General features: G+C 39.8%; 2 protein-coding genes across 5 annotated transcripts in view; one reads left to right on the forward strand and one right to left on the reverse strand.

Moving 5' to 3' along the window:
* CLVS1 (clavesin 1) overlaps positions 1-11266 on the forward strand; it is a 78284-nt gene extending 67018 nt beyond the window's left edge. For both annotated transcript variants that reach the window (XM_075213564.1, XM_075213565.1), the window contains exon 6: positions 10374-11266. In XM_075213564.1, coding sequence (XP_075069665.1) covers positions 10374-10461 — 88 coding nt within the window. In that variant the 3' untranslated portion in view covers positions 10462-11266. The remainder of the gene's footprint in view (positions 1-10373) is intronic.
* Positions 11267-16290: 5024 nt separating this feature from the next.
* ASPH (aspartate beta-hydroxylase) overlaps positions 16291-21919 on the reverse strand; it is a 148030-nt gene continuing 142401 nt past the window's right edge. For all 3 annotated transcript variants that reach the window (XM_075213566.1, XM_075213568.1, XM_075213567.1), the window contains one exon: positions 16291-19327. In XM_075213566.1, coding sequence (XP_075069667.1) covers positions 19177-19327 — 151 coding nt within the window. In that variant the 3' untranslated portion in view covers positions 16291-19176. The remainder of the gene's footprint in view (positions 19328-21919) is intronic.

The following is a 21919-nucleotide window of genomic DNA, read 5'->3' on the forward strand; positions in this document are numbered from 1 at the left end:
ACCACACACTGCTCCAAGTAATCTGTATTCTATGCAGAACTGTGCAGGTTTCTTAAAGGAGAATATTTATGCATATTTATGCATATTTTGTAACAGTGGAAGATATAATGGGCATTTATGAAAGCTGGTGCCAAGGTAAAGGCTGGTAAAGATGTTTTCTTTCCTTTTCTAAACTGCACTAAAAAATAATCAAATTGCATACTTACAGTCCTGATGTCTATGGGACAATGCTGATTTGCGGCTGTCTATAAAGTCATCCGATTGTGCAATTAGGAATGGGGCCACGTATTAATTTGGTTCCTATGGGTTACAGCACTTCTGCTTTCATTTTCCAAACAGCGCTAAATAACATTCTTATTGGTTGTCATGGGTTACAATACATTCTATGTTGTATACCAGTTTCTATAAATGTCCCCCACATTAATCAAGCTACGTTCCTATGATTTACTCTACAATAACTTGTCTGAAGTCTTATTTGTTGCACGTTTATCTATGCGCATATTCATCTTATTACTTAGTTAGATCAATTCTAATCAATATGCTGACCTCGTAGTGCTCTCAATTTAGTTTTAGTTCTCTGTATCAGAAAATGGGCAACTAAATCTTATTACTAGGGATACCATAATAGTATGGCAGTGTCACCTTACATCATTGGTTTAGTGAGGACTGAGTAATGTAGCAGGAGACAAATATAAAACGGGGGCACAGATAACTGTGTAAAAGAGGTGGTGTAATGTATAGCAACTGATCAGATACTGTCACTTTTCTCTGTTATAGTTTAAATAAATAAAGGGACATAAGGTGGCCCTGAAGGGACACCTGACCAGCGCGGTGGTAGTCATTAACGCGACTACCACAACGCCGACAACAGTTTACCCGACTTCAGAAGTGCAAAGCTGTCAATCACGAAACACTGTGAAATCCCCACCAGCCACAATCGCGAGGAATGAAGACTCCGGCAGCAGAAAGTCACGTGACTTTCCAGGACAATACTATTATTAGGGGTGTTAAGTGAGCAAATCAAGGAGGCGGCGAATGTACAATATTTTATAGCAACGGTTCTACTTTTTATATGCGCTGCCTCCTTGCATTACTTCCTTAACACCCCTAATAATAGTATTATCCTGGAAAGTCATTTGACTTTCTGCTGCCGGCATCTTCATTACTCGCAATTGTGACTGGTGGTGATTTCAAACCTTCGGGCTTAGCAATGTTTCGTGATTGACAGCTTCGCACTTCTGAAGTTGGGTAACCTGTTGTCGGCGTTGTGGTAGTCGGAGTGACGTACCCAACCCGACCAGTAAGGCAACCCGGAATAAAAGGATATCAAAATGCAATCATTGTCCATCTAAACACAAGCTCAATACTCTTGCTGACCTCAGTACAACCACAGCTGAGCTTGGCCTCCTACTTGCTAAACAAGTGGTCTTAAGTGACTCAGACAAACTTTGTACGAGAAGGGGAACAAGGCAATTAGAATGTTGGCCTCTAAATTGAGATTAGCAATAACCCATTAAAACATCATAACCTTTAAAAACTCTCAAAATCAGTTGATTCATTATTCCACTGGTATTAGATCAGAATTTAAAATGTATTACAGCAACCTATATGGACTTCCTAAACAGTATTCTTGCCCTATATGCCAAGACTTCAGCCAAGTCCTAATTAATGGCATTCCATCGGACAAAGTATCTATCCATAATGGCACCAGGCAAGGATGCCCGCTGCCCCCCCTGATTTTGGCCCTGGTGATTGAGCCGCTTGCATCGCAAATCAGGTCTAACCCCAACACAAGAGAATGTGAGTGGATAAATGATTTTCGCTTTTTGCGAGTTACATGTTTCTCTCTCATTATCCCACTGAAAATCTCCCTCCCCATTCTCTATAAAATTATATAATGCTAGAGTGATCTATCTAGGTACAAGATAAATTACTTAATAAGAGGCCATCATTACTCAAAATAAGAGCCTTCATGTCTGCCTTCAGGACACTAAAATTCTTAAATTAAACTTTAAATTTAAGATGCAGTCTAGAAAGATAAAATATCTGGTGGTTTGCTTCCAACCCCTAAATTTACACTGAAGCTTTATATGCCCTACATCTGAAGATATCTTCCCTGGCATCCCCCCTATTTCCCATCTGGGGAAACTTAGCATCCCCATACAAAGTTGTCTATGGCCAGGTTCTCTGACTGGCTCCCAGCTGACCTTAAATTCCCTGTAGTTTTCTGCAGACGTGGTCGGTGGCTGTCTCTGCAGAAGTGCAACAGGGTCCCCCACCCAAATACCAAGGTCATTTGAATTCTTCCAACTATGTAATTTCCTGTACTACTTACAGGAGTAGACACCACCCAGCAATGAGGGGTATGATCCCCCAAGTTTATGGTATTCTGCTTGAAGCTGCTGTACTCTCGTTGAAGTACGATGAAGTGGAATGGAAAAGGGAGCTTGGTCCTGCATCGGACAAGGAGGCCTGGTGGTATTATACCCCAGTAAGGCTCAACAAAATATTCCCTCTTGATTCACCGGATTGCTGGATAAACTTTGGCCACAAGGGCACAATGGTATATATGGTGGTCTTTCCCTTTAATAACTCCCTTTGTGGGATAAAGTACACAGACTCCTGAACAGTCTTTTGAAGCCCCAGTAGAAAAGAACCCTTGAGTATTCCTACTATGCTATCCCTCCCAAGACCTCAATAGATTATCTAGTAAGCTAGCTTCACAGATTGTCACAGCAGCTAAGTGTCTGTTAACATAAAAATTGGAAGACCTCAAGCTCATTGTCTTTCTTTGCAGTTAAAAAACAAATTTGGCATATAGCGGGCATGGAGGATATAACCTACTACCTCCATGATAAGGCCATAGGTTTTATTCAGGTATGGGCTCCATGGCTGTTCAAAAGAGAAAAGCATTATCCTCTTCAGACTCCTGATTTCTCCATTCTCCCTCCCTTGACCCATGCCTGGTGAGAATAAACCCAATATTAAGCCTTCCAGCTATCACTGTAATGACACCTTCTCTATTTACCCAGCACTTAGTGACACCCCACTAATTGCAACATGCTGAGAGGCTAGAACACTGATTCCCTCTCCTTACTTGTCCTGTATCGACCAACTCCCCCACCTCATCCCCACTTGTTTAACCCCTATCCCCCCGATACTAAACTTCCCATTACCCTAAACTAAGGTCATACTCTTTAGCATACTGGTTCTCTGCTGATGCGTATTATATGTCTTTTCAGATTTGCCTTTGCCTTATGTTTACTGTTTTTTACCAAACAAAATAAAGAATAAAAAATAACAATATAGAAAATATCTGGTTGCTTTTGGATACATAATATCTGATTTTGAAGATGCTTATGGAAAAATCAAGTTACTTTTAAAGAAATTATCTGACTTTCCTCAAATGAATTAGCCACAATGCTAACCGTCTTGACATAAATTAAATGTCACAGTATATTGCAGGGCTTCTGCTTAGTCACTTCCAATATCAATCAAATACCAGAATTTATTAGCAATATAAACCTTTGTCTTTGAGATGTAACCATTTATTTCATTAAAGCTTTATTAGACTAATTAAACAATTAGCAGAGCTCATACTTTCAGGGAGACTTACATTACAGGCGTACACTATGCTCCTTCCCCCTGTGTTTTATACATTTTTTCCACAAATTAATTTGGCGGTACTAAACAGTGCTGAAGAGGAATGTGCCGTGTTTGCATCAGGATATGACTCTGAAGATGCAATATCTTGTCCCAAAGCTCAGCCTTCCTTTGACTTCATGATATTGATAGTCCCTGTCTTGAAGTGGGAGAGACTATTGAGACTGAGACGTTATGTTATGCAGGCACTTAGTAACACATTATTTATACATCACATAATACATCTGGTATATACATCTGACATTTGCTAACTTGCAGGGTCACAGATTGATTTACTAAAGGCATTTGTTATCCAAAGCAGGACATTTTTTGATTTTGCTGTTTTCATGTGCAATGTTTTCTCCATATCCTGATTGGGTAATTGTAATGGTCTGTTTGGTGAAATTTGGTTTCCCATGTGTTCAGTGCCACAGCACATGTAAACAGGCCCTAAAGAAATGCTGTTCCTGTGGAAGCATTTCCCCTCAGGTTTACGGTTTGCATTCATCCACTCTAGCTTCCCCTCTGCCTTCCAGACAATAAATCATAGTTTAAGTGATATGGATGGGATAGGTTGAAGTTAGTAAATGTTACCGTACCCTAACCTTCAATCCAAATGAAAATGCGGACCGTAATAAAAACATCCAAAGAGAGTCAAATCCATAGATGTCCACTATCCCTTACTTTCAGGGAAAGTCCCAACAAAGACTTGCCACGAGAAAATTGAGAATTATACTCACCGTTAATTTGTTTTCCTTGAGATACTCCATGGCAGCCCTTACAATGGGTTAATACCCTGATCAGCTTAGGGTAGACAGGAAAAATTTGCCCCACTTGAATCATATATATGGTAGCTCCTCCTCTTTCTTAGTGTCTTTTGTAACTTCCCAAGCCATCCTATAACATAACTATCAGAACAAGGGTGGGAAAATATAGAGCTGCCATGGAGTATCTCAAGGAAAGGAAATTAACGGTGAGTATAATTCTCAATTTTCCTTTTCCTATTTCATGACACCCCTTACAATGGGATATAAGAAAGCAGTACGATAGTTGGGAGGGCAATAAAAACCAACATCTTAATAACAGTCAAGCAAAAAAATTATTTACACTGTTTGCTGGAGAATCTTTCTCCCAAACTGTGTTTCCGTAGAGGCTGAAACGTCAAGCAGATAATGCTTAGAAAAAGTGTGCATCGACGACCATCCGGCTGCCTTACGGATGTCCGTTGCCGATGCCTGGGTTTTATGTGCCCAGGAGGTCGCTACCGCCATAGTTGAATGCACCTTCAGTATATTAGGTACCTCACGCCCTTTCCCCATGTAGGCCTGTGCAATCACTTCTCTAATCCACTTCGCCAATGTGGGTTTGGATGGGACATGTCCTTTGCAAGGCCCTTCCGGAAGTACAAATAGTTGCTTTGTCTTCCTAAGATTTTCCGTCTTAACAATGTAAGTAGATATAGCTCTCACCACATCTAGAGTATGGAGTTGTCTCTCCTCACTATTAGTGGGATGAGGGTGGAGAGACGGTAGTACCAATTCTTGATTGATGTGGAATGAAAAGACAACCTGTAGTAGATACTCCGGATTCGTCCTCAAAATCACTTTATCTTCATAAATGTTTAGGAAGGGTTCTTCACACCTTCACGCATGTATCTCCCCTATCCGACGAGCCGAAGTGATTGCCACTAGAAAGAGCACTTTCAGAGTGAGCCATTTGAGAGAAATATCCTGCACTGCTTCAAAGGGGTCAGCGGTTAAAGCATTCAGGACAATATTAAGGTCCCAAGGGGCTAGGAATGGTTTCACTCTTGGTCGTAACATCTTCAGTGCCTGAAAGAATTGGAAGATGAGATCCTGAGATGACAGTTTGGTATCAAGAAGGATGTTAAGAGCAGATATTTGCACCTTTAATGTAGATGGTGCTAGTCCTTTAACAAAACCATCTTTAAGAAACTCTAACATATCTGGAACACTGGTGGACATGGGATCCTTCGCCATGTTCCCCGCCAACAAAATGAATTTTCTCCAAATTCTGTAATGAATTATAGAGGAATTATTTTTTCTTGCCTGAATTAGAATGTCTATTACCTCATCCGAAACAGCTTTGGATTTCAATAGTCGCTGCTCAGTCTCCACGCCATCAATCCAAGGGAGTCCGGATTTGGATGCAGAACCGGATCCTGATGTATGAGATCTGGTCTGACCGGCAACGGCCATGGATGTTCCAGCAGCATCCTCCGTGCTACCATGAACCAAGGGCGACGCGGCCACGCAGGGAGGACTGCTATCACCTCCACCTTTTCTTTCCTTATTTTTTTGAGTACCTGATGGATGACTGGAAAGGGAGGAAACACGTACCCCATCTATTCCTAGGGCCCTGTTGTCTCTGTGACAGGAGTAGAAGAGGGATACCTTGGTATTGCTCCATGTGGCCATCAGGTCTATTTCTGGCATCCCAATCCTGTGTCGTATGAGCTGAAAGATCTCTTTGTGCATCTCCCACTCTCCTGGATGGACTTGGTATCTGCTTAAATAGTCCGCCACCACAATGTTTTTGCCTGCCACGTGACGGGCTGAGAGTGATTTCAGATTCATCTCTGCCCATGCCATTAGTGTGGTTATTTCGGCCAGCATTGCTCTGCTCTTGGTACCACCCTGCTTGTTTATAAAGGCTACTACAGTCCTGTTGTCGGGGAATACTCGCAGATGTTTGACTCATAGGTAGGAGTGGAAGAACTGGACTGCACACCAGACCGTTTTCATCTCCAAGCAGTTCCCCTGGGGAAGTCTCTCTTCATCTTGCCTAGTGCCCTGCGTTACCATCGCCTACATGTGAACACCCCAACCTACTGAACTGGCGTCTGTGTTAACAACACACCAGTCTGGTATTGAGAGAGTCACACCTTGCTTTCTCAAGCCTTGGAGCTGCCACCAATCCAGGGACTGTCTTGCCGACCTTGAGAGGTTGATTTTGGAATCTAGAGACCCCACTGTAGGATCCCATTCTGCAAAGAGATTTGATTGAAGATCTCTCATATGCCATCTTGCCCATGGATGGATTCCTATTGTCCAGGAAAACATTCCTAGGAGGTGAAGACAGGTTCATGCTGAAATTCGATAGTGAATCTGTACTTGATGCACTAGCGACTGGATTTTGTCCAATCTTTCTTGAGAGAGACAGACCTTTTCCGTTCTTGTATTTATTTGCACTCCTAGAAACACAAGCTGTTGCGAGGGTATCATATGGCTTTTTTGATACATTGACAAACTAACCGTGCCGTTGCAGAAACCAAATTACGTGGGATGTAACCTATAAGGCCGCTTCTTCTGACTTTACCGAAATGAGAATATCATCCAGATACGGCCACAAAGCTACTCCTCCTCCCTGAGTGCTGCTATGAGAACTATAAGGACTTTAGTAAATGTTCTTGGAGACGTGGAAAGGCCAAACGGAAGACAAGTAAATTGAAAGTGGCGTCCTTGAATGCAGAACCTCAGGAATTGCTGGTGGTGGATTGTGATCGGGATATGAAAATATGCATCCTTTAAGTGTATCGCCATCAGACAATCTCCTGTGTCTACTGCCTTGAGGATCGAGTTGATAGTCTCCATCCAAAAGTGTTTTGCTTGCACATAGCAATTGAGAGCTCCTAAATCTAGTACCGTTCTGAAGGCACCTGATGCTTTCTGGACGAGGAACAGATTGGGATAGAACCCAATGTTTTCCTGATTTGTCGGCACTGCCACAATAGCTTTTGTTTTCACCAGGCCTTTTAGGCTTTCCTCCAATGCTTGCTGTTCTAAGAAGGACGTGGGACTTCTTGACTGAAAAAATCTGTTTCCTTTTGGCCAGGTATGAAATTCGATGGCAGATATCCTGGTGACTATGTCCTGGACTCATTTGTCTTTGTGTGGTCTGATTCCAAATTTCTGCAAAGCGTGATATCCTGCCACCCACTGGAGTTAGTGGAGACTGGATCTGCAGATAGTCATTGGGTTCTTTGCTGTCCTTGTTTCCCCCTTTTTGATCTGAAGGGCCGAAAGAACTGTCTTGCAATGTTATCTTGTCTGGAATACTGTCTGGAATACGGTCTTCCAGGCCTATAGGTACAGGCTTCTTAAACTGTTGCCTTGGAGAATAAGTGAGGAAACGTCTCCCCTTTCTGTCTTGTGGAAGACGATTAGCACTACCACTTGCTAGCCTGTGTATCAGATTATCCTGTTTCTCCCCAAACAAGAAACTACCTTCATATGGAAGCATTGTCAGACGGCTTTTGGATTGGTGATCTGCTGCCCATGGACTTATCCAAAGGGCCCTTCTTGCTACAATTGCCGAGGCCATGCTCTTGGAAGAAAACACAATCGTATCCAACGAGGCTTCACACAAGAAATCAATGCTTTTCTGCATAACCCTAAGGACTTTAAAAGGAACAATCTATTTATTCTATCTTTGATATCTGTATGCAACGTGCTGGCCCAAAACCTAAAAGGCTCTAGCTAACAAAGCCATGGCTATCCTACACTTTAGAGTTATGCTTGAGGAGATGTGTAATTTCCTGAAGTCTCCATTCTCCTATCCATGGTGTCTTTCAATGGTCCCCCATCATCCCATGGGAGAGTGATCCTTGAGGATAAGCCAGCTATAGCTGAATCCACCTTAGGTACCGAACACATTCTCAGCATATCCTCATCCTGGAAAGGGTACATGCGGTTCAGTCTTCCCATGTTAGAATGACTTTTGTCTAAGGCTTGCCACTTCTTAGAGATCAAGTCTTTTATCACCCTATGGGTATGGAACACTCTAGATTTCACTTGGTGTTCCGAAAACAGTGCATCCTATGGTTTAACCGGAACTGTCGGTTCCTCAATGCCTAGTGATTTGTTAATATGTTTGAGTATAACATTCACGGTATCCAAATGAAACATCCTCTTTCACCTCAGCCTCACTATCTGACTCAGAATCCCACTCCTGAAGGGAAATGAATGTTTCAGTGGATGACCCTGGCCTCACGTCCTCCATATCTTCTCCTATTGGAGTCCTGACCCTCTTTGCTCTCTGCTCTGAGGTCTGAAAATCCTGCATCGCATTCACCATCCATGAAAAGAACTCTGAATTATTCTGGGGGGGCCAGGCTCTTCCATCATTTTAGGGGTGCATGACACACATAATGGCTCAATGCAACCTTTGGCAATCGGTCATCACAAGCTGCACACACCCGATTCTTAACTTTGCATGTTCTCTTTCCCTGCATAATCTCCACAGAGGTACTGTAAACAATAGAACAAAAAAGGTACTAAGTAAGCTATTCTAAAGTACACAAACACCCATTCTAAGGGCTTACCTTGGGGTGTCCTTCAGCTTTTTTGGGGCGGGCTCCTGGTCCATAGTGCACTGTATCCAGACAGCTGCTAGGTCCTGCAGCATACATCCACCTATAGCCAACAATGAGCCTCATATAATGGGTGTCAGTTGCTTACAAAAGGTGTCTGCCCTGACATCATCAAAATGTGTCCATAGCAGGGTAACGATTTCCACCTGTCTTCCTCCTGACAGGTGGTATGATAAATGGGAGTCAGCGCTGCATGGCAATCCATCCAGCGTACTGTACTGCGCATGCGCGTCTTACATCCTTGTGCGCACGCCCGCTCCAGACGTCATAAGCAGTACCTTATGACTTCCAAACAGCCCACGCTAAAGGAAGCGGTCTGGTCTCGGCACATGCCCCGCTGAACTGCACACACAGTCAGCCTCGTGAGAAAAGCCAAAAACCTCAGGTAAGCCCTCTAGAACAAAAAAAAAAAGCAAACAAAACGAAAAATGCTACTCTGCACTACCCTGTTATACTCATGCTGAGACAGGAAGAAAAGACACCAAGGAAAAGGAGGAGCTACCTTATATAGGGTTCAGGTGGGGCGAATTTTTCCTGTCTACACTAAGCTGATCAGGGTATTAACCCATTGTAAGGGCTGCCATGGAGTAGGGAAAGGAAATGTCTTTATTTTTCAGCACTGGCCAACTGCCCAAAAATGTCCATTAACTGCAATTTAGAAATAATTCTAACAATCTATTCTTATTATGTAGGCTTTATAAGTTAGTATTTAATTATGAGGAGTATAAACAGCGCTGAAAAATGAATTATAATTATATTTAATAAATATGACTTGATGGGGACTTCAGTGCGCAACCTGCATAGATCTCCTGGTTTAATGGCAAAGTGTCCCTGGAGATTATTTAAAAATACTGGTACGTATGAATCTCCCAAAACTAAACCTTACCAAAATCCTAACACCTAACTGAAAGTACATTATTAATGAGTTTAAAGTCACCTACACACAATGGAGGTATCCATTTGTCAGCTGTCTACAATATTTAGGAACCAGTGACTTCAACGAGGCACTGCCTGAATAATATTTGTAGGGATTGGGTCTCAATGAATTGATATGCTACATTTTCACAAATATTAGTTAATTCCAAAAAATGCATAGATGGCAGGCCCACTTTAAAAATGTGATTTAAGTTGAAAACTAAAACCAGCAGCCATGTTGGCATGGGGCACATTGTTTCTAGATAAGAGTGGGCACTTTAAAAGCCCTGTTCCTTCACATATGCACAATGGCACACTACATAGGTGAAACCAATTTTCAGACATCATGGGAAAAATAGGGGACATCCTGTTGGTGTTGATATGTAGCAAGTAACTACCAGGTTTATGTTATTTTTCCATACAGGTCCCAGTCGGTAGTGGAACCCGGCACATTGATGCACCAGGACCGCAGAGATGGTGAAAACACGCAGCCGCTGCTCGCCCTGGACTGATCCCCCGACATCACTGCAATCACTTTAGATTTCACCAGTGGCTCTTTTTTGTTTTTCTCACTTTGCAAAAATATTCACCAGCTACTGGCACATGGTGTCACTGTGCAAAGACCTATTTAATTTCATTGCCATAGTGCCAACAAACAGGAGCAACTTGATAACTGTGAAGATTCTTTTACTGCCAAAAAGACCCAGAAAAAGTGCATTAGAGCCTTTCATGTTGTAAGATATATGCTGTCTACGGCAAGGAAAATGTAACAGGCATCGTTTGGTTAGAAAGGCTTAGTGGTCAGTATTTTTATACCATGATCTATGGACCTGCACTGTTTCATTATTATACCTAGTAAAATCACCAGCAGAAAGTTGACAAAACATACTATAATTGTGTCAGATTATTGTACAAGTTTAAAATATCTGATATATATTAAATGAGTCTATTATGAAATATCAGGTTAAGGATTATATAAGAATGGACAATAGGTGCATTATAAATATTTTATTTAATGCCTTTTTTTAATCCAGTGATATAAAATTCTACTTTCTGTTGTGCTTAATTGGATCTGTATTGAATGTTATTTGCACCAATCAAAAAAACAAAACAAAAAAACAATCTATAAGCATAGACACAGATTAGATTGAATGTATCCATTTTTGTCTATTGATTGGTATTGGCTGTTTTCAGTGTATCAGGAGTGAGGCTCTCTGTCTAGCTATCGGCACTAAAACAGTAGATTAAAAGAGATATTGTATTGACATTATACACATTTGTTAATTTGATTTATTTATAAACATTGATGTTGCTACATTTTGGGATTTTTTTTCTTGTTCTTTTTGTAGGGTTTTGAACTCCCTGCCAGGAAGACAAGGAGCAGACTATATTCCCAGAGAAGCTTCACCTTTTTAGATTGATTATCAATCAGTATTGAGTTAAGGCGTGGATTCAAGGATGTAATAATTATACCCCATTCATACTGCACCAAAATCCCGGGTTGCACAGAAAACAAGCTGATTGGCTGTCTGCCAATTCTATTGTCTATTCTATTAATCCAATTGTCTACCTTTCAATGACATCACCATTTTTCAGCCAATGAAAACTGCTCTGGTGATGACTCCCACAAATTGCCAGGGCACAGACTTGTGCAGTATGAATGGGGTCAACCCGGGAAATTCCCGGGTCCGAGGTGCAGTATGAATGGTGTTTCTGAGCTGGGACGCTCCGAGCCCCGGCAAAAACCCGGCTTGAAAAACCCGGGATATTGCCGGGGCAGCAGTATGAAAGCGGTATTACTGAGGCCTGCACTTCTGTTTGACCCAAAATGCATACATTTTCTTATTTTACATCAAAATGTACAGCTTAATAGACAGCCCTGTTCTGATCTGTTGCATTGTTTCCTGTTTCCATCACTTCACTTGTTGGGATTAATTGTATCAATTTTGCTGCACAGTTTTGTCAGACATCGCTGTCAGAGAGGAGTCAAATTTTCAAACCCGTTCCATAGAATATTCGCCTTATTCTGAATTTGGGGAGCAGAATTTCACCAGTTTCTCTTGCACAGTTTGACCTTAAGTGCTCTGCTCAGAACCCCCCCCCCCCCCCCAAATATTTTGCTTCTATATAGAAATATCGTGCAAACTGGCCTGTTACACCACAATATTCCACGGAGAGCCTACCTCTTTTCTATCAGTGAGTAGGACATAGGCAGTTGAAGGGCTCTGTCTCACCACTTTTTATACACAAATGGTATTGCAACAGCTATGTGCTGTCTAGGTATGATTTTCAAAGTGGTCAGGCAGGTTTAGTAGCTCGGAACAAGGTTACAAAATCGCTACCTTTTAAAGACCAGTAAAAGTCAGGTTGTATAGCTAATTATTCATGTAGATCCCAGTTTCATATCACCCCTGGCTCCATCCCTCGTATTCCTATCTACCCCCACATCAGAGAGGGGTCCTGACACATCTATTTCCACCTCAATTACTATGAACACTCAATAGCATTAGGTGCTGGTAATAGCACACCCCACTGTGTTGTTACTAGTAGCATACTGTACTTTGCTGGTTGTAGTGACTATGCGTCAGCATTTCAGCTCAAGACGGCTTTACGTTCATGTTGTTATCACGTTCTACTAATACACAGTGACTGACTGTTATTCTGTCCTCCACGGATTAATGTTTGCGTTTATCTCGGCTACTGTTTGTAGCAAAGTCATTTGCTTACACTCCGAGCTGATACATATATTGCAGCCATCCGATAATTCTGTATGAAAAATGTGAACACAACTTTCTATAAGAACTGGTACACTATGTGGGTAACATACAGCAGAAAGTGGTCAGCTACAGTTAAATCTGAAGTGCCAAAGATTTGGATTGTTTTCCTTTTATTTGCACAAGCAATGTTCCTCTTCATTTAAATAAAATGTATGCTATAGCAATTGCTTCTCCTCGACTTTTCTTAAAGACACACAAACCGCCCTTACATCCCTGGCAAGACTAACTAAATTAAGGACTACTTTGTGTAGTAGGGGTGTCTAGAGATAGGAGGAGGAGTCAGATTAAAGCTTCAAGTCTATGGTGTGTGCTGCCTCCTAGTGGTGAAGTAACAGACACTCCAGTCACCTGCACCGACATAGGACCATTCCAGGAAATCTAAGTCTATTACTATACTTTTGGATTGATCAGGATTTGATTTGATAAAATAAAAAAAAAATTACCCACTTATATACTTATACCCATTTATTTGGTAAACTATTAAAAAATGTGTCTCCTAAAACAGAATTATCCTATAATCAGGAACAGACATTTGTCATGAAGCACAAATTATCATAAATAGTACATAAATATGATAACAAAAACGTTTGCTGTCCATTGCTTTGGAGAGTTACTGTCATCTGTAGCATCGGTCATGAATTATAAAATACTGTTCATGTACCATATTTATGGTCTTAGTGGGAGAAAAATCAACATCTTGATCACAACAGCTGGTTACCAAAGGGGTTACCTAGAATGAATTTTAATATGTTTTACATAAGTCCTGTTTTTAGGGATTAGAAACCATATAAACACCCATTAATACATATTTTTTAATACTGGTTTGGATGAATGAACAATATCAATGATAACATCCATTAATATGAGTATTTCCATACTAATGCTCTCTTTAAGTGTACTTCCTATAGAAATATAACATTAATAAAGTAATACAAAATAGACAGCTTGTGTTCATATTTCAGCCTTAGATAGCTGTTATTACTTAATTGGTCTTCAGAACCTGACATAGGATGGAGATACATGGATCACTTACCTTTCCTGTAGCTGGGGGGTTATTTCATGCATTTAACATTGTTTTAGTATAGCTTAGTACTGCTTACTGTTGTGACCAATGTGAACATTAACATGATTAACTGTATTTAATGTAGTTCCCAATTTATTTTTTTTAAATGTGCTAATTTATTAATTCAGTTGCACATGTGACACATTTTTACCATCGATAAATGGAAGTAATTATGAAAAATTCATATTGCAGAGTTGCGCTGAACAGCAGATAATCAATTCAGCCTGCAAAGACAGAGTTCTTATTACATTAGCCTTTTGACTGTTTCATTTCCAGATCATTTCATTGATGAGAACATTGATTACTATGTATTTTGTGCATACAATAATAGACAAGAAAAGGCAACAATCCATTTAGCCTTATTCATTAATATCAGTATTTATTTTAATAACAGCAGATTGATTTTTTTTTTTATCCTTACAATGAAAAATAGCACAGACACAATATCAAAACATTCTTTAAAAATATTCAAAATTCTGAACCAAGGACACAAACCGTTATAATGAAAAATACAGAGTTTTAATTTGAGGTCTGGATATTGTTTTATTCCTATTATACGCTATACAGTGCAGAGATGGACAATCTACAGCACTCAAACTATTGCTGTACTTGATTTCCTATGGCACTTAGGGCTTTGTGTGCCTACATTTAAACATAGTACTTAATCCATGCATATACAGGTGCATACTTTAGAAGTCAATGTCATTTTCCATCTCACTAGTGGTCATACACTCTACATTGTGTATAGTGTTTGTAGAATGTATGAGCTGAATCCATTCATTCTTAAATTACAGTTTACATGAGAATATAATGCCTTGTTTCCATGTTTAAACAATGGAGCACAAAGTGCTGGTGTGACACTTCTTTAAAATAACTATGTAACTAGACCAGCAACAGATGGAATACTTAGAGGCCCATTAAACTGAAAGTCCAAGTGATCCATTACAAAATGGTGTAATATATGTTATCAAACCATGTCATACTGCTACTTAGCTGAGTACAAGCTATAATATTCACTTATCAACCATTTCAGGGTTTCCATGGCTTCTTCCGGTCTGTAAATAGAGTTACAAAAGGGAATTCGGGGTGCATAGAAAAATGCTTCCTATAAAATATCAGCTTCTGAAGTATCTTTAGCACGAACAAGGGGTCTGATTAATTAAGGATCTTAAATTAAGAAGTTTCTTATTTAAATCTCCTGGACAAAACCATGTTACAATGCAAGGGGTGCAAATTAGTTTTCTGTTTTGCATATAAGTTAAATACTTACTGTTTTTTCATGTAGCACACAAATATCAACTTTAAATTTCAGTGTACAAATAAGCTACCAAGTATTTGTGTGCTGCATGAAAAAACAGGCAGTATTTAACTTATATGCAAAACAGAAAACTAATTTGCACCTCTTGCATTGTAACATGGCTTTGTTCAGGAGACTTAAATAAGAAACTTCTTAATTTAAGATCCTTAATGAATCAGGCCCAAAGTCTTCAAATGTTTCCAAATGTGTGTATGAAGATTTAGCATTTCTTTAAAGGGGAACTCCTTGTCTCCTGAGCCATCCTCCTCGCTGCTCATAGAACCAAGAGAGGGGGGTAAGTTGGCCCCTGGGAATACTGTGGTTCTACTAGTGGAGTACAGGGGGATTGGACAAAAATAAAACATTTGGAATTTTCCGTGAATATGAAGAAAATGTAATTTTGTGTTTATTTGTTCTAAGGTTGTCCCTGGCTGGTCTAGAGCATAATTACTGTAAGCTAAAAATAATCCCATTAATCAAGAACAGTTTTGCCTTAACACATTTGTAATGTAAATATAAATGGAACGCAAGACCATTTTCTACAGTCATTGATATGGATTACTCTGACCAAGCCACGGAGCAGAACAGGAAGATAATGAAATTCTGATGTTTTTCTACAAGCTGCTTTAAGAGCTTCAGGACGGCTGGGATTTAATATAAGATGACGTACTGGTCCACATTTCTATCACTAGGAAGATAAAATATCAAATGCTGAAGAGCATCACAAGAGAGCAATACTTCCACTGCATAGGAAGCAAAACAAGGACAAAATGTATATAATAAAATATAGCAAACTATGTAAATGTAAGCAGGTGTGGGGTAAACCGTTTCTAACATAATCCTGAAAAGTTTACACCCAACATTTCAGTTCATTTTCATCCCACACAGAAAAATTGCATATATTGGGCAAAAGAGTTTCGCAAAATACTGACAAATTAAATTCTATAGCAGCATTTTAAACCCGAAGGCAGTGGTTCCCAAACTGGCCGCGGGCACTGCCGGTAGTAAGCAAGGCGGGGAACTACTTAGTAATTATTTTGACTTAGGGGTGCCTCGAAAAAATTAAGGAGAACTTAGGGGTGCCTCGACCAGAGAAAGTTTGGGGTCCACTGCCCTAATGCATTTGGTAACATGCGAAAAGTGTGTTCACAGCATTGCACACCGAAATCTTTACCATGTGTCTAATATTTGAAGACATAGAATCGGGAGCCAAAGATGTAGGGCTTGTATAGATTTGCCCATTAAGGATAACCTGGCCATGGACAGGACAGATCAGGGTAACAGTCAATTTCATGAGGACTTGGTACCCTCGAATATTGTGAGGTTTAAAAAGCAGCACAGGCAGTGAGCTTTAGCAGAGTGCATTGAAAACACAAGAAATATGCCAAACTTCCCTGTGATTCTATATCTGAAAAAAATCTAACAGATTTAGCCTTATAATTCTTTTCCAGAATAAATGATTATAGAACTGCCACGCTAAATTGTACTAAGAATGTGGCACTTACATTACAGCAAACATTGTCCTCAGACTTATATTGCCTTTAGATTTCCTTTCATATGCTTTTTGTTCTGTAAATTGACATTTGTTGTTGGCTGTACCACTGTACATTAACCTGGTATTGATATGAATGGTTTAGAAAGCGCTCACATTAGTGTGTGCTGTCAATCTGAAACAGACATCAAGTTGTCTAGTTAATAACATAGTACGTTATAGTTTGTAAATGGATCACTGTTTTTAATGCACTATAATTATTTTAACATTTTATTAAGCAGAGGCAACAGTTAGACAGGCAGATGTAGAACTACCACTTTATACTCACTATCTCCAATGTAACATAAATACACTAATTATCAAAATAGCTCCAAAGAGCTATGTGAGTGCACAAAAACAGACAGAAATCCAGATAATTATCTAATAGGGCATAATCGGGTGTCAATCAGACCGGCTATGCATCGTGTCAGCAGATAAAACCAATTTGTCAACATGTACAGTCATTGACCACCTTCAATAATTTTGCCAAAAATGGGCTGGCCAAATTAGACACAGATTAAGCCATCGGATCTGTCAGCTTAGGTTACTGTGAGGCCTCTAAAAAACCCAAACAAGCCGCTAAGATTTATATGTCTTTTATCACCAGATAGATTGGTTTCTTTCTATTACCCGGAGGTACGACTCAAAGTTGCTTTCTGGATGGAATAGTAATTAAATGTAAAGACCACAGAAGAGCTGTGTTAATTCAAGGGCAATTCAGCCTGGTGGAATTGGAAAGGGACAGAAAGAATGCAAACAGAGAAAGAAATATATATTTAGTAGTAGATGCTAGAGAGTATATAGAAGCCAATACCTAAAAGTCATCTGAAAATGAACAACCTCTTTAAGGAAATTTCACTGTTGATGATTAGCTGTGGATTTGGCCACTGACTGATCAAGGGACATTATCAACAAGGCAAAACAGTAAGACACAATGGCAACAAATGCACTATGTTATATATCTCAATTTCATGACTCCCAACAACTGTGTAACAACGGTGTTAGTCACTTCCTTATATCTGAAAGCTGGTCTACACAAACCATATGAATAGGCACAATCATAGGTGATTACCATTGATGGCGCAGGGGACAGTCCAGGAGGGTTCACAAGTTTAAGCTGGCAGATTTTGACACAATTGTCCATAAGAATAATTTATAATTATTTGACAATAATCATTTGTAAAGTGAATAGGTACGTTTAAATCTAAAATCAAAGATGACAGGTTGACTTTAACGTTTGAAATATACAATGAATACTATAACTCATATTTGACACAGGTCTCCTAAACTCATCCAGAATATCACATAAGCTAATCATAAGTTACAAGGGGCTTGTAGACAACAGGGGCTACAATACTAAATACTTCCAAGAATATGACTCGCCTAATATTTTCACTACACAGTATATACATTAAACTAAAGTCAAAACCATTGTTTTATAAAAGTAACTGAAGTCAATATAGACAATAACCTCAGTTTTGATCTGAACAATTATGAGGAAAATCACCTTTGGCCAATCAGTGATGATTACCCTTTGGCGTATCTTCCATAATACTCAGAAACCCAGGATAATGCCAAACTGTGCATTAAGGTCCAGTAAAAGCTGGGAAGCCAAAAGTGCCAATATTTAATTTAAAACCAACACCAAACTGAAATATACTGTTGCAGTGTTAGAACATTTTCTTAGATTGCAGATAGAGAACAAGGCTTTGAGGGAACTGTTACATGTGTTGAAATTTACTAGACATGACACTGTCCTCAGAAGTCTCACAATTGCTGGATGGGCATGGTCAATCTCTGAAGACCTGTCAATCTCCTGAATCTTTTCCTCTCTGTTCTGATACCCCATCCTGTCCCAAGCAAAACTAATGCAAATATTGGGAGTGGATATGGTGTGCAGTGGGGTGTATATCAGAAATACAAGTTAAGGAAAAAAACTACTTGACATTACTCTCAATATATTTATAGTGTAGCTGTCACCTACACAGAGTAGATAGACATTTTTTTAGACTATACCCATATTTATAAGTCTGCAGCTCATCAATTAAGAACCAGTAACATCACTTAGACTGCAACACATCAATTTACTAGGCACCCTAGGGATTATATTGGTCCCTAGTGAATGAATAGGCTGCACAGTCATTGGTACAGCCAATGGCTGCCTGCCCTGCATGCAGGAGACTGGTGTATGTTACGTTAAAGTTCCATGACTGTTATCTATGAAGTGAGGATATACAGCTAGACTCAAAATTTCATAGCAAAAATATTAGTAAACTGTATCATTCATTGTATTACAAAAAAAAACAGTTATAGAAAACAATAATAGTGGTTTACCTTCTTTCACAAAAAATAGTTTAAGAGAACATAAAAAATATTAAACTCCTTCAATTACTCTGTTTTTATACTAACACAAATCACTTACATCTAGTATGAAAATAATATTCAGTATAAAAGAAATGGCAGGAAACCCCACAGTATATAGGGAATGTTGCTGTGCTTTAGAGTGCATCTTATGTCTCCTTCATGTGATTAGACCCTGCACACTTGCTGTGCTTATATTTAAATGGCGGGCAGAGTCCTGCGTTGATGCTGTGTGAGCTCTGGGTGCCATACGTCTACGATAAATATCAGGCGGTAAGAGCCGGCGTTCTGCCACACCTCATGTTCAAAAGAGTCATCAAATATCAGCACTTTGCCTTCTTCCCATGTCCTAGAAAATAAAATCAGGTTACCATGCTTTCCATTTCTACTTAACTTTTAAGTTCTACCAACAAACATACAGATAGCGCTCCTAAGAAAAAACAATTTGTGACATATTTTAACCAAATCAAGATGTTTGATCCACATTTTCTATGCACATGTGACTTCATTTTCTGCCCAAGTCACATTGTAAGCTTTTGGAAAGTAATGTATCCACAGAGAGCTAGTAAACAAGAGTGCATCAAGTACACAGCAATTAGTCCTATTCTGAAAAAAATAAATTTTGACCCAAACTTCCTAATAATTATCATCCCATCTCGCAGCTCCCATGCCCCTCCAAGCTCCTACAGAGAATTGCCTACACGTGCCTCACATTGACTAAGGTTGATCACAGCTAAAACTAGAGACAATTACTCTATTCTAATTCTCCTGGATCCCTCTGCTGCATTCAACACTGTTGACCACTCTTCTCCTTATACAGACGCTACAATCCCTAGGGCTTCAAGACACTGGTTGTCTTCCTATCTATCTAATCGCTCTTTCAGTGTTAATTCATTATTATTATTTATTTGTTAGGCGCCACAAGGTTTCCGCAGCGCTGCACATAGTACAAACAGTAGACTATACAGGGTATAACAGTACAGAACAATAAACAAAAAGTACCAATACTTCAGAAACTCCAGGCAGGCAGATGCAATAGACACGGAGAAGAACGGGTGAGGAGACAGGAGGGAAGAGGGCCCTGCTCATGCGAGCTTACATCCTAAGGGAGGGTTGACAGACCAGGCACAAGAGGATCCAGTTAAGGGAATGGGAGAGAGGGGAGAATGAGCGGAGGAGATGGGGGTTTAGTGGATGGTTGGTAGGCTTTGAGAAAGAGGTGAGTTTTGAGTGCACGTTTGAAGGAGCACAGAGTAGGAGAGAGGCGGATGGAGCGAGGGAGGTAACTTCTCTGAATCCACCTCCACTCCGCTTCCATTATTAGTTGGCGTACCACAAGGCTCAGTCCTAGGTCCTCTGCTATTCTCTATCTACAACACTTCTCTTGGAAAACTAATAAGCTCCTTTGGATTTCTGTATCATCTCTATGCAGATGATACACAAATGTATCTATCCTCTCCTGATCTCTCACCATCTATGTTGTCTCGTGTTACTGACTGTCTTTCTGCCATTTCATCTTGGATGTTTTCTCGCCAACTGAAACTCAATCTTTCAAAAACAGAGTTAATAATATTCCCACCCACTAACAGAAGTTACTTATCTGACATTTCTGTTGAAAACATGGCCATAAATCCTACCCCGCAAGCTCGCTGCCTAGTTGTGCTCCTTGGCTCGCAACTATCCTTTATTCCCCACATTGACAGTATAGCTAAATCATGTTGCATACATCTAAAACACAGACTCTCAACCATACAATCTATAGTACACGCAGCAACTAGATTGATTTTCATTGCAAATCGTTTCTACTCTGCTGAGCCTCTCTGTCAGTCTCTACACTGGTTGCCTGGCTTTTACAGAATCCAATATAAAATTATTCTACTAACATAAAAGGCCATCAATTAAACTCCAACATACAGTACAGCTCCTCATTTGTCTCAAAATATCTCCTACCTTGAAACCTCCATTCTGGACAAGATCTGTGACTCTTATCCCTTCTCATTATATGCTCCCATTTCCAGTTACAGGACATTTTTAGGACTGCACCCACTTTGTGGAATTCCCTCCCTTGCACAATAAGACTTTCCTTTTGTCTTCAAACCTTCAAGCATTCTCTTAATACCCACCTCTTCAGGCAAGCTTATAATATTCCTCAACCATCCTCTTAACCTCATTAGGTTACCCTATTACCACCCTTTACACAGATCACGCAAAACTACAGTCTTATGAGCCCCTGACCAAAATTACTGTGTGACTGATCATATGGCCCACAAGGCATTTTTTAATTCTGCATTCTGTCTGGACCAATATGCAATGTGTGGAACTTGACCTCATATATCAGACTCCCATTGTCATATAGGTTGTAAGCTTGCGACCAGGGCCCTCTTACCACTCAGTCTGTCTTACCCAGTATTGTTTCATTACTGTGTTTGTTGCAAACTGTAATGCGCAACAGAATTTTTTTGTGATATATAAATAAATATTGATGATGATGTCAAGTATTTCAAAGAGTAAGAGTAAACTTAATTATTTTTCCTAATTATTTTGTCATCTGACGGTGAGCACAGCCTCTTCAAACTTTGCATTTCTATGGCAGAGGGTATAGCTGTTTTCTAGATTACTCAGTCCACTGGCTGATAAACAATTTTCAATACCTATACACAAAAAAAAATCTACACTTACTGCAAAAAGAATGCTATGATGGAAACAGTACTAAAATTGGGGAGGATTGGGAAAGAATCCCACACCTATAACTAAGCTAAATTGAAAGATTGTTTCATTAGCTCAACATGAATTTTATTTTCAGTTTTTCATGCAACATGGACACATTTGATGATGCTCTAAAAAAAAGGAATTGTATTACAAGGCTGTCACCAGTGGATAGAATAGTAGGAAGGTGTGTTTGCTATTTGGTCACATACATATTCATGCTGCACTGAGTAAC

The sequence above is a fragment of the Mixophyes fleayi genome, chromosome 5, assembly GCF_038048845.1.
Source record: "Mixophyes fleayi isolate aMixFle1 chromosome 5, aMixFle1.hap1, whole genome shotgun sequence".
NCBI lineage: Eukaryota > Metazoa > Chordata > Amphibia > Anura > Limnodynastidae > Mixophyes > Mixophyes fleayi.